The sequence below is a fragment of the Phoenix dactylifera genome, chromosome 1 (genome assembly GCF_051530095.1).
Source record: "Phoenix dactylifera cultivar Ajwa chromosome 1, Ajwa_hap1_PhDact_Kaust_v1.1, whole genome shotgun sequence".
NCBI classification, from domain to species: domain Eukaryota; kingdom Viridiplantae; phylum Streptophyta; class Magnoliopsida; order Arecales; family Arecaceae; genus Phoenix; species Phoenix dactylifera.
This window is the reverse complement of record NC_143190.1, coordinates 65,454,378-65,467,460: the sequence shown is the minus strand read 5'-3', so window position 1 is coordinate 65,467,460 and position 13,083 is coordinate 65,454,378. Positions and strand designations below refer to the sequence as shown.

Below are 13,083 nucleotides of genomic sequence, written 5' to 3'. Positions count from 1 at the left end.
GTGTTTTATATGGTTGTTTGAGTGCAATACCACTAAATGACATGGACATTGAACGTTTCTTGATGAATTGTCCCATTGTATTTGCTTATGCTGGGTTTAGAGAAATGATACGGCACACAAAATGACATGCATGGTTTCCCGTGGCGAACCGGACGGCGGGTTGTAGTTGGGAGGAGATTAAACTCGGGCGAGACCTTTTTGTGAGACCTTTACACGTGCTTTTGACATGGAGTGTTGCGATTAATGTTTTTAATTTACCTTCATGAGGTCAAAAAAAAGAGAAAGATCGTATAGGTGCAGCTATTAATGAAGGGCTTCCAATTAAGAAGTTGAGTTAATAATCCTTTTCAAAAATTAAATAATCCACTCATCCACAAATTTCTCATGTGCTCCCTTTGCGCTGGCATGGTAACATGCAAATGAAAGCGAAGCATGTCTATGGCTCTTTCCAGTATAATCATATGATGCATGCTTGCACTTTGGAAAAATAGTAAACTGACCAAAAGAAAGTGCCTGGTAGACAGTTTTATGGGACAAATCCCGTAGAGAAGTTAATGTCATATGCTGGTCTCAGGCACCACGGCGAATGGCATAATGATGCTAGAGAGCTCGGTGGTCGACTACTTTGGTCAAGATTGAAAAAACTAAGTAGCGTTCGGTCACTACAACTAAGATTCTCGTCGGATAGATGTGCTCCAACCTTAAACATTACAAAGCAAAGAAGTTTTTTGACTAGAGCATATTCGGCAGGAGACCCTCAGATGCCTAAGACTCCTTTTGGGGGAGCTATTAGCAGTAAAACTTTTGAAAGTAGAGCTTTTGGAAGTAGAACTTTCCGAAGTAGAACTTCTATAAAAAGTTGTTTACTATTTGGTAATTATATTTATAAAGTATTGTGGCATTTTAACATGTGTTTGGTAAACAAACTGAGAAAGTACTTTTTGTATGACAAAATGACCAAAATATACAACAGAGCATAATAAAATATAATATATATTAATACATAAATATATAATATAGTATAATATTATTATAATGCAATATAATATTATTATAATATAGCAATACAATATTGTATACTATAGTATAATAATTTAGTATAATATTAAATTATTTAATATAACATATCAATGTATTATGATATAATATTATATATATTATATTTATAGTATAATACAATAACAAAGGTATAAAATATTATAATTATTAGAATAAATTAATTTCTTATAATATAACATAATATTAAATTATTTAACATAACATATCAATGTATTATGCTACAATATAATATAATATTATATTTATAGTATAATACAATAATAAAGATATAAAATATAATAATTATTAGTATAAATTAATTTTTCACTCTCCTGTAGATTTTCAGAATTATAAAGAGATATTTTATGTAATTGTTATATTTTATCACGGATATTTTGGTAAAGAAACAGCTTCCTGATATGGCCTAAAAGTGCTTTTTGGGAAAGCTCCAAAATGGAGCTTCTTCTTAAAAGCTATTTTTAGCATTATGAGAAAGTTAAAACAGCTTTTCAAAATTTTTACCAAACACCCCTATTTCTTCTAAAAGTGCTTTTTGGCCCACCAAAAGCTACCCCAAATGAGGCCTAAGTCAATATAATTATCAGAGAACAGAAAGAGATTGTCTATCAGTTTGTTAAGGTATTTTTCTTACTTACTTATCTCCTCTGCCCCCATCTATTTTGTGTATAGCCGGTTGAACAGATTACCTACCACTAGAGAATTAGGGCGCATGGGTTGACCAAAAGTGACTGGCCAAAGTATGGCCTGGATATCAGATATGAATGCTTTGTAGTGGATGACATCCTGTCTGTCACATTGGTAGAATCTCGATGATCGCTTGATCAAGTTAGTATGCATGGGCCCACCCAATGACTGCTCCACGTGTTGGGATCCATGTGGTTGCTTAAAGTGTTCCATGCAACATTGCTCCGTCTCCAATCGTAAAGAGCGGTGGCGGCATCCAAATCACATCAAAAGAAGGGAAGCTTCAGCACCTTCACGTGCTGCTGGTGAGGATGCGAACGGGGTTCGGTTACGGGGATGCCATCGTTCTTAAAGCAGGGTCCCCGGGCATTTAATTCAAATCTCGATAAGATGGCATCACATACCGGTTATGTTCCCAATCCCTGGAGGGCCTATGGTGGAGGTGACCTCATTAAATAGAATCCCTCTGATTCCTCCAAAGGCAATCTGAGCTGTTAACCGTTGGTTTTGGCTTCCAGGCGATCCGAGAAGTGCTGCTAGTTTGCAAGATCTCTCTTTTATGGTGTTGTTTTCAGCTTCACAACAAGCTCAGGAGTTAATTACCTTCGACTAGTGACCGTAGGTACCAAATGGCTACGAAGCCTGATAATCTTTTCAGTAAAGCTCGATGATTTTTGTTTTATTTTCTTCCTGATTTCAAAGAGATATTTCAAGTAGAGGGGGGACCCAAAGATGGTGATCAGCTGGTTGCTGGTGGGTGCTGCTATTTAGGATGATTTAGTATCCAACTTTGGCGGATCTAAGGAGATTGGTATCCACATTATGGTTTTTTAGGACAGTTCATATTTATATGGAGATCAATAGTGTTGCAGATTGGATTGTTGTATATGTAGCCAACTGCATGGAATTAGTTCTATAGAACTCTACTGTTGCCGCTAGGAATCAGCTGGACTAAGGCACTAAGCTGGTTGAGCTACTGGAGTGCTCGGATGGTCGGTTGTTCAGATCATGAAATCGGCCAAATATCAAGACCCATCTTTGAGATGATGGCTCGGTGGCTGCTGCACTCGAATGGTGATGGTTTCGATGCTAGTCGCTTCCAAGGTGATGTGGAACAGTGGAGACTATGCTCAAACTTCTACTCCAACACCAGATCTAATCTGAAATAGTAAAGATAGAAAAGTTTTTTTGCCGAAGAGTATCTAGTGAGAGCCTCTGATACCTAAGTCAAACATATTCTTAGAAAACATTAGAGGTGTTTTGAAAGCAGTAGAGTGGCAGCGTAAGGAAATAAAAGAACTTAAGAGAACTTACCTAGAGAGTCCCCCAGAAGTTGTTTATATAAACAAGGGTCAACACCCATTGCCAAGGAAATTGGGCGTGCGAATCAGCCATTTTTGCTAATCAATCATATATTCTGAAGATCACATGCAGACATTTTACCCATGCATCTTGCTCTGTACAAATCACTCGTTCGTTATACATTTATGGAAGTCACTCACAATCATTGTCGAGTTGTCACTGGTTGGAAGGAGAGTTTGAAAGTTGCGGAATTCTCTACATATCTCCGAGGTTGGCCACGTGGTGAGTTTTGATTGATCTAGCTTTGTGGCGAGCTCTTATCAGTCTGTTTGCCACGACGGCAATGGTCGGCTTCGATGTATATCATCTACCACATCGATCTCAATACCGCCATGGGATTTATTGTACCTTGATGCATCTATAAAAGAGCACCGTAGCTCAGTCATCTCACCAAGAGAGAGAGATTTCAAGCGGCTGTGACATCTTCCCGGGTCATCCATGTCCTTCAATGAATCCACTTTGGCCACTTACAGGACTCAGTAGTCAGTAGTTAGTCCTAGCTGAAAATATTATGGAAAGCTTCAGCGGAAAAGCATGAAAAGCACAAGAAACCAAAAAGAATTGCATAAAGTAACTGGGTAATGGTTGAGAGGTTAGATGACTAGCTACATTCAATTTAATAAATATTTGCATGGTTACAGGGAACAATCAATCATTTTACAGTTATCAAGATAAACACTCACATTTACTAATCCATTAAGCACTACTAATGCATCAACTGAAGTTTCACTGCATTATAAGATGCATATGGCCAGAAGCTTCCCGATATCAATCAAGGCTACAAACTAAACAACCTTTACTACTCGAGCATATTATATTTCCATTATCTGAAAAAGAATTTTACCTTATTCGCTCCTCATTCTCTTTGCTGGCTTCAGTTTTGCCTCCCCACTTCCGTTCTGAATCCAGAGGCCAGATAATATTCGGCACCACCACTAGGAAGTCTCAATGCATGTCAAATGACTCAAGGATAGATGCTGCAGCAACGAGTGGTTATGTACTGGACCTGAAAACCATGCCATAGAACAACAGTGAGCAACAATGAGAACAATATAGCAGATCATAGCACAATTAAATAAAAAGAAAGATGCCTGTGGCAGAAAGCACGAGCATCTTTTGCAACTTTCTAATTGAGGTGTTGCACTAAGTTTACTGCACCTTTTGAAACCTATTGCACCAGTTATGGATATGTTGCATCTACAGTTGCACTGCCGAGATAGCATGTGGCTTAGTTTGCAGTTGAATTATCCAACAGCTACCCTTTAAAACCTTCTTAGTAGCAAAACAAGCTGTTCTGACATAAAGGCAAAGGGAGCAGTGCCACTTCTATTACGATGTTGTAGAACAATGACAATGATCTATTAGCACCGCCACCTCAATGCATGAAACCAACTAATTACTGCTCATTTTTCCCACCAAGAGCAAAATGCTTCCGAACCATCAGTTTCAGTCCATCATTGACTAAATGATCATATCAATTCCTTACCAATAATCAAGACATGAACAGTTCCCCTCCTTGAAATGGTGAAACCTACTTCCATCTCTCACAACAATCTCCCTGCCAAATACCTTTGTCACCATCTTGCTGAACTCATGACAATCACCACAGACCCTCAAGTTCTTCACAATACGAATTGGAAGATCTGCATCAACCACCATCATACCAAAAGCAATAGCCAACCTTTCACTATGCTCCGTGATCGCATGCACCTTTTCCTCATCCCCAATATCATGCAAGACAGACGAAACATCCGGCATAAAACCAGCCTCACCCAACCTCCTTCCAATCATTTCAAGTGTCAGGTAAACCTCCGAAGAATCCTTGTGCTCCCTGTCCCCTGCCACAAACTTATGAACACTTCCGCGGGCCTCGATCAGGCTCCAACCAGCAACCTTATTAGTTCCTCGGTTAGACATTAATCTCCTAACCCTAATGACGTCCTCCCATTTCCTTGTTTTGGCATATATGCCAGCCAGAAGAACATAATGCCCATCATGGGAAGGGTCTAGCTCGACCAATTTATTCCCTATTGTAATGCCCAAATCTAGCAATCCATGTATCTTGCATGCCCCTAGCAATGTTCCCCACAGAACTGGGTCTGGTGAGACACTCATCCCTTCGATCAATTTGAGTGCTTCAGACACGAGACCAGCACGTCCTAACAAATCAACAATGCAGCCATAGTGTTCCATCTCCGGTTCAATACCATAATCTTCTATCATTGACTTGAAGTATTGACGTCCTTCAGCGACCAAACCAGCACGGCTGCATGCATTTAAGACCCCTACAAAGGTCACACTTGTGGGACGAAGCCCTTCGTTGAGAAACCTCTGGAAGAGCTCGAGCGCTTCCTTTCCCATTCCATGCGTGGCCAGCCCACAAACCATAGCATTCCAAGCAAAGACATCTCTCTGCGGCATTCCATCAAAAACTTGTTTCGAGAGTTTGATGCTTCCACATTTCGCATACATGTCTACCAGTGCTGTGCCAACGGCAAGAGTGATCGGGAAATTACGTGCTTTAATGGTGGAGTGAATAAATTGGCCATTTTCAAGCAAGCCCAACTGGGCAGATGCGGACAGAACCATAACCAGAGCAGCCTCATTCACCATCTCTCCCTTGTCTACCATTTCCCTAAACAACTTCAATCCCTTTTCCAAAATCCCACCTTGAACGTAACCCATTATCATAGTACTCCAGGAGATCGCATCCCTCTCCGGCATTCCTTCGAACAACTCCTCGGCGACATCGATCCGCCCCGTCCTCGCATACCCTGCTAACATCGCATTCCACGACACCACATCCCGCCGCTCCGGAAACTCGTTAAAAACTCTTTCCGATTCATCCGTCTCGCAGCAGGAGCTATAGAAGTGAATCAAAGCGTTCCTAACGTACAAATCTCCATCAAAACCAAGCTTGACGACGTGGGCGTGGACCTGGGCGCCTTCGGCGACCACCGGAGTTCTGCTGCATGCTTGGAGAAGGAAAGGAAACGTGTAGTTATTGGTCAGAACGCCGGCTCGGCGGCTCCGGGAGTAAAAGAGGAGGCTGTCGCTAGGGGCGGCGGACCTGGCGAGGCAGCGAAGGAGGTTGTTGGCAGCGAAGACGTTGGGGCGGTCGATGCGAGCGTAGATGGCGTGGAAGTAGTGGGGCGGGGCGGAGGTACAGAGGGCGCAATGGGCGAGGAGGTGGGCCATGGCGGCGCGGCTGGCGGTGAGGCCGCGAACGACGAGTTGGGCATGGGCTTGGAGGAGTTGGGGAAACGAAGGGGAGGTAGGGACGAGGGAGAGTATAGGGTGGTGGGGGGCTGTGGAAGAACGGCGAAGGGATAAGCGGGCATTGGATGAGAACGGACTACATCGACATGAAAGCCCAGACCGCATCAAAGAAGCCAAGCTCCGAAAGCCTCAGGACATCGGAGAGAGCGTAGCAAAGGCGGGGGAGGGAGATTTATTTTCTGCTATTTGTCGCAAAGGATTCGAGAGGATGAACGCGGTTAACATGAGGGACTCATACAATATCTAAGTTTTTATTAGGGCGTTAGATGTAAAATGGGTGGTATAAAATTGAAAAAGTGTCGGCAACCGAGGTGCCGACATCAGTTTAAACTCGACAACTATTTTCAAAGATTAATATTTCTTATATATTACTTGCACTATATTTTGAGATTAAAAATAAATAATAAAAGTTCAAAAACAAGAGATAAGACAGATAAAATATATAGATTAGATATATAGATATTTTTTTTATTATTTAAACCTAAAGAGGACTTTAAGAGATGTGGGTGTGGATAAGGCATGAATATTTTCTTTTTTTTTTGAGATAGAGCCTAACTAATTTGCGTTCAAGGATGACTCGACTATTATGATCGGCCGGATCTCAGAAGACAACGATAGTGTGGTAGTTGCCATCCTTTATTTCGAAATATTCGAGCCATGGTAAATAAAGATGTCACCTTTTAGACTAAGAATGTCTATAGAGAGAGATTAATAAAGTTGCAGATTGGGTGGCTTCGTATGTGGCTGAACATTTTAGATGAGCCCTTTGAATTTGTGAGGGGGAGTTGTCTATATCACTCTGAAATTTACTATTTTTTAACTATTTTTTTGATGTATTCATATTAAAAATTGTAGTAAAAAAAATGCGCATGTGATTTATTTCTAACTTTCTAGACTTTTTTTAAGATATTTATAAAGAGAGAAATTAAGAATGCTCTCGTCAAAAAAAATTGATATAATTATTAAAGATCTATATATTAAAATTGTTTTTATAAAATTTGCACTAATATTGACATTTTATTTTGCCGAACAATTACATGTAAAACTCTTCCCCTACAAAACCCCCTTACAAAACCCGATTTGTTGATAATAAAATTTGCCATCCATCGGCACGTATCTGGAATAGAAGCGAAGGGAAGATGCTTATCCGCCATCTTCACTCCAACGCGCCCTCGCATCTCCTTGCTATTCCGGGCTCTAATCTCGACTGGAATACTCGTATAGTCTTGTCTCCTCCCCATCCTTCGCACCGCCTCTCTCTTCCTCGCCTTTCCATTCAACCCCAAAACCCCGCTTTCGTCGCCAGAGCCAGTGCTGACAGGCAGGATAAGACCATCGAAGAAGAACTCGAGGAAGTCAAAGCTAAACTATTAGAAGAAGACGACGGACAGGGGGATGGAGGTGAAGTAGGAGACAAGGAGGTGTTCCCATTTTCTGATGGATTTCGGGGAGATGAGGGAGGTGGCGAAGGGGAAGGCAAAGGGTTCTCGGATTCGGATGTACATAGTGGGAGAAGAGACGAGAAGGATTACGACAGAGACCCCGACATCGCGGAGATACTTGGTAGCTGTTTCGATGACCCCCAGAAGGCCCAGGCTCGAGTAATCCTCTTGCCCTCATTTCTCTTTCCTAAGTTTTCATCAAGATTGCTTTTTGATTAACGTAAAAACTTTTTAAGGTGGAAGAGAGGATAAGAAGGAAGAGGAACAAAATAGTGCAAGCCAAAACTGGGTCCGCCGCACCGATGATAGTAACATTCAACAAGTAAAATCGTCACTCATCTGTTCTTTGTTTTCTTTTTTCTCTCTTCTTTTATGATGAACTTGGATAAATAAATTTCTTTGCTTTCTCAATCATTTTTTTTCAAAAAGAAAAGAAAAGCCGTTGCTTTTTACATAGTACGCATGGGCAATGATTCGATGCTTTTGCACTCATACAAATTGTAGCATAATTGGTTCTAGTGGCGATCAGAATCATTTATCTAAAATTTCGATTCTTGCAATATAATCGAGCCTGACTGGATACTTGCGGCCATTTTGCTAAAATGGTATATGCTCTAGCTATTAGACAGTTGAGTAAAGCAATGTTGTGTCTTTTATTTGTTCTTGTGGGGTGTGATTTATATGCCTAAGACAAATGTTGTTGCCTGGATCAAATCTTACCTTTCACATTTTGTTTGAACTCTTTAAAGGTTTTGGGGAAAGTTGCGGTGTTGCGTTCCTGGATTAAATTGCATAACCAAGGAACTCTGGCAATGTAACAAGGGGTTTTGGATGATGATATGTTTGCAAATAGGGAAAATAATTCCCACCTCTCTTGGGATATTCTGATTCATAAATCAATAATTTGAAAAATTGACATGGTTTTTTCATGCATTTTGCGGAACATGTCATTGACAAACTATAAACAAGCATGACCGATAAAAAGAAATTCTGGAGTGCTGCTAAGAGATCACTTTTAGAAGATCAAAGAGTAGTAAAATCTGTTAACTGCAAGTAAAGGACACAACCAGGATATTCTATTTTCTTAGAAAAATATTATCGCTTTGAAGTTGCTAGCAAAGATGTAAGATTCTGAAAATTTGGGGCTGATTTTTGTTGATTTTCTAGATTGGGAAGGGGACTTTAAAAATTTCGTTTTTTTATCAGATTCATTTTCTCGACGCTTTTCAATTAGAGTCGACTGTCTTGCTTTAGTATTGAATTTTCTTTTTCTTGATGGCAGATGCACTGATATTTCACATTTCCATTCACATATTCCTACTAATCAATAATGAATTTAATATTCTAAACTCTTTTTGATAACATGTTTGTTCTGGTTGGTTTGTGCCAGGTTTGGTTTTTCAAACTCCTATATATGGTTCGAATTTTATAATGCTCCATTACCAAAAGATGTGTCACTAATCTGTGATGTAAGTGCAATTTTTCCAACTTTCTTTAGATTCATTAATCTTCCCAATTTAGCTGATTTATTTGTGTGCAGACTATTCGAGCTTGGCATATTGTTGGGCGCCTTGGTGGGTGCAATTCTATGAACATGCAAGTAAGAACAATGATCATGGTTGTATGATATTGCTTGTGTGTGTTTAGACAGGAATTATTGAACAACTTGAAAGTTCATATAAGCCAAGTCTTGAAAATTGATTTTTACCATCTTGCTGAAGTAAATAATAAAAATGACAAGTCAAATGTTCAAATGTGTTTCCTTGGTGGTTGGTCTTTTAACCATGGAATAAGTGTATGCATATCTGTAGGTATTTCTCTAGCATGCAAGTATGATTAAAAGAAATAGAAAGTTCATATCTTTCAAAGACTAGGTAAATTTGCTACACTCTTTGCTTTCCACGCTTGCTAATAGTTTGATTCCCAAAATGTGTGGTACAAAGTTTAATACTAACTAGGACAATACTGTCAGCACTGTCAGTTACCACATCCAGTTTTAGGGAAATAATCTATATCTCTTATTCTGGGTCTCTTATTTCCCCAAGGGTTCTAGCATGCATTTTAATAATTTGCAGATGAATGACAAACAGTAGTCTAAAGAGCAATAAGTTGTACTTAAATTTTATCACACCGATTACAGATGTACTGCACATTTTGATTTCAGTATAAACCATTGCTGTGATAGTTGGTTATTAGAATGAGATCCTCCTCTTCTTCATATAACCAATGGGTATGGTAGCTTATTAGTGACAAGACTCATTCTGCTGTTGAAGAGATCAGGTAATAACCCAAAATTTATTGTAGACCTGTAGGGTTTACAAGTTCTCATGAACAGCACTGTGACAATGTGTAAGGCATGTGAAGTCAGTTAAAGTGTCATTTCAGTAGTTGTGTTTTTTTACCTTAAGCTGATGATCTTGGATCTCATCGATGGAGTTCCCTCAATAGTCTGAGGCATCATGGCAAAATAATTGTTACTTCTTGTAGCAATTTATTACCTATAAGCTTCAGTGGATCCTCCATTTTTTTTGGGTGCCTGCATTTTTAGTTTCGGGGGTGGGGGATATGGAGTTGTAAGATTCAGCAGATTGGTTCAGTTTCAGGTAATCAACCATGGAAAACTTTGTAGAAGTATGTGTCATTGGTTGTTAAGACTAGTATAATAGGCAATCACTAAACTGTAATTAGATCAAAGATGAAGAGTATGTATTATTTGAGATGAAAATGAAGTCAATAGGTCATTCTAGAGGGATGTTAATTATGTGGAATGAGATGGGAGGAAGATTTTCAAGAATGGTGTGCCAAACTTCTATCTATGTTTTTAGCTTATACTTGGCTTCATTCTATTTATTCAAAAATTATTTTGGCTAGACCTATATATTTGATTTATGCAGTTATCACAAGCGCCTTTGGATAATAAAAGACCAAGTTATGATGCAATTCAAGGAGCAAATGTAACGCCAACTACCTTTTACAACATTGGTGATCTCGAGATTCAAGACAACTTAGCACGCATATGGTAGCATATTTTGTTACACTAGCTGTTGTTCTCAATGTGTGTGCAATTCGCTTTTAGAATGCCCAGTCTGCAATTGTTTCAAGGCTTGGTAATGGTTCTTTGAACTGCTATTGTAGTTTGATATATATTTTCTATGATTTTAACAGGGTAGACATTGGTACTAGTGAACCATTGCTTCTGGATGTGCTGATTAATGCCTTGACCTGCATAAGCTCGGAGTAACTTCTCATCTAGCTGTTCTCTGCCGCATTAACATTTGTTTGAGCATACTTTAAAAAAAGTTAATTATAAATTTTCCTGAATGCTATTCGATTAGTGGGATTTACCATAAACTGGCATTCATGATCTTTCTTTTGACAGCTATGTAGGGATCAAACAAGTGGTCTTTGGGGGATCGGAATTTGAGAATTGGAAGGAGAACTTCGCATCAGAGGATGCTGGCTGTAGCATCCACAAGATATAACTTTTTCTCTGATTTATAAAAGTAAATGGCTGTCGAGTAACTCTGTTCCACCTGCAGCTACATTGTTCATCGGTATTCTCCTCAGAAGTGACATTTAGGATGAAACTGATGAGTATTTTGATCTAGAATCCCCTGTTTGCTAGTTTGAACAAGGAATTGCTTGTATTGTCATCAGCTATATCTATTGCTCGCGGTATTATGCTTTCCATTTGCTCAATTGTCATGTTAGCTATATTTAGCATGAGGGTGTAGGTATTTGCAAGTATAGTTTGAATCTCCCATGGTCGGAGATGTAAAAGGAGGACATGAAAAATCCTTCTTATGATGACTACCAAATATTGTTGATCTGCTGTATATCTTGCTGTCAAACTTATTTTTTGAATTTATGCATGTTAGTGATCTCAGTGTTTCATTGTATGTGAAAAAGCAGTGCCCTGGTCATAAGCTTCGCAATGCTCGAGTTTCTGGAGAACTTTGTTCCACTGTTTGGCATAGCCCAGCATCCTGTGTCTCTACCGGAAAACTGTCTTTGATGCTCACGACCCCTCCCCTTCCAAAAAAATAAAAAAAAAAAGAAAAAAAAAAGAAAAAAAAAATCTCTCGTCATCTTCGCACCATGCCTGCATGGACATGCTGGATTTTTGTATATAATTGTATTGCAGCCTTCTGATAAGAGGATTTCATTTTTGACTCTACTAGTATTTCAGGCATCACTTAACAACTTAACCAGAATATCAGATTGTCATGGATCCTCCAAAAGTTTTCCCAAAAATGTTGATGGGCATACCTGCACTGTTGATTAATACGCTTATTTTATTTCTCTTGTGAAACATTATGATTTTTAAGTGCCTCGTGAAGGACTTCTTTTCTTTATCAGAGTGGAGGCTTATGGCCTCGTCCACAAACTTCAATTTATAGCAAATGAGGCAATCAACATGGAAAATTTTTGTTATCCTTTTTTTTTTTGGTAAAAAATAGGAGGGGAAAGAAAGGACCTCACCTGCATAGCAGCCCCCACTGGACCTTCCTTTCATCAGAGAATGTTCGATGCAGGCTGCAAGTTTTCGCCTATCCTTTCCGACCTATAGGCTTCTTTCATTGGGATCAACACCCACGTGTGAATACGTTATTCCAGTACCATATGTTTCCAACTTGGACCACTTTAGTGGAAATAAAGCTCCGTTTCATCCGTGCTACCATCTTGGTGGCTTAATTAGGTTTCCGGTCTGCTCGTCTGAGACTTACACGAGTGATGATATGGTCGGAAAAGTTAGCTGAACAGTTGATTTAGGACGTGTATACAAGTACTAGTTGGTTCTGCATTAAAAGTGGGACAAATTATAGTATGAGACATGGTGTACCACACCATTCACACTCTGCTGTACACGTACACAGCACCTCTTTCTTTGCACACGCTGCGCATGCCCTGCGCTCGGTACTAAACGTCGGAGGAATGAGAGGGAGCTTCACGGGATCTGTCCGAGAGAAAGCAAACAGTGAACCCTCGTTTCCTACACAGAACAGGGTAATAAGTCCTGAACTTATTAGAGAATGTCGTGTGAACTCACTAGGCCATTACTGCCAAAAATATATAAAAAAAAGGCAATTTATCCATCTACACTAACATTAGTCCTTTTATCATGGCAAGTAACCTTTTTGGGCAAATTCAGGACGTGAATACTTTTGCAGTAGCTTTTAGGTGTATCGATTTGATTTCTGTCTTTCATCTATGATCATTTTTCTCCTGCCACAAAAGTTTTTTTGCTAGAGAATCA

General features: G+C 39.5%; 1 protein-coding gene and 1 pseudogene across 4 annotated transcripts; one reads left to right on the top strand and one right to left on the bottom strand.

The window, feature by feature from the left end:
- Positions 1-3,105: 3,105 nt before the first annotated feature.
- Positions 3,106-6,640, bottom strand: LOC103712946 (putative pentatricopeptide repeat-containing protein At5g40405 pseudogene; annotated as a pseudogene). The gene is made up of 3 exons (XR_015972646.1): positions 4,264-6,640; positions 3,950-4,111; positions 3,106-3,605 (listed from the first exon to the last, which is right to left on the bottom strand). The product of XR_015972646.1 is annotated as a putative pentatricopeptide repeat-containing protein At5g40405 pseudogene (transcript).
- An 823-nt stretch (positions 6,641-7,463) lies between these two features.
- On the top strand, positions 7,464-11,712 carry LOC103712945 (oxidoreductase/transition metal ion-binding protein (DUF3531)). 3 transcript variants are annotated; one of them, XR_003386774.4, is made up of 7 exons: positions 7,464-7,985; positions 8,063-8,148; positions 9,217-9,295; positions 9,367-9,426; positions 10,721-10,845; positions 10,992-11,125; positions 11,206-11,712. XR_003386774.4 is itself a non-coding variant. In XM_008799660.6 (7 exons), exons 1-7 carry the CDS (start codon positions 7,524-7,526, stop codon positions 11,306-11,308), a joined length of 987 nt encoding a protein of 328 aa, XP_008797882.2. In that variant the 5' UTR covers positions 7,465-7,523; the 3' UTR covers positions 11,309-11,712. The 3 variants fall into 3 exon arrangements, 1 of the variants encoding a protein (XP_008797882.2); XM_008799660.6 differs by having other exon boundaries at positions 7,465-7,985; positions 10,992-11,063; XR_016398056.1 differs by lacking the exon at positions 10,992-11,125 and having other exon boundaries at positions 7,465-7,985; positions 10,721-10,933.
- Positions 11,713-13,083: the final 1,371 nt, after the last annotated feature.

Bases quoted from the DNA above. Each gene is read 5' to 3' on its own strand.
- LOC103712945 (XM_008799660.6), top strand. From the start codon at position 7,524: ATGCTTATCCGCCATCTTCACTCCAACGCGCCCTCGCATCTCCTTGCT. The intron at 7,986-8,062 runs GTAATCCTCTTG...AAACTTTTTAAG, and splicing joins CCCAGAAGGCCCAGGCTCGA to GTGGAAGAGAGGATAAGAAG. The intron at 8,149-9,216 runs GTAAAATCGTCA...GGTTTGTGCCAG, and splicing joins ATGATAGTAACATTCAACAA to GTTTGGTTTTTCAAACTCCT.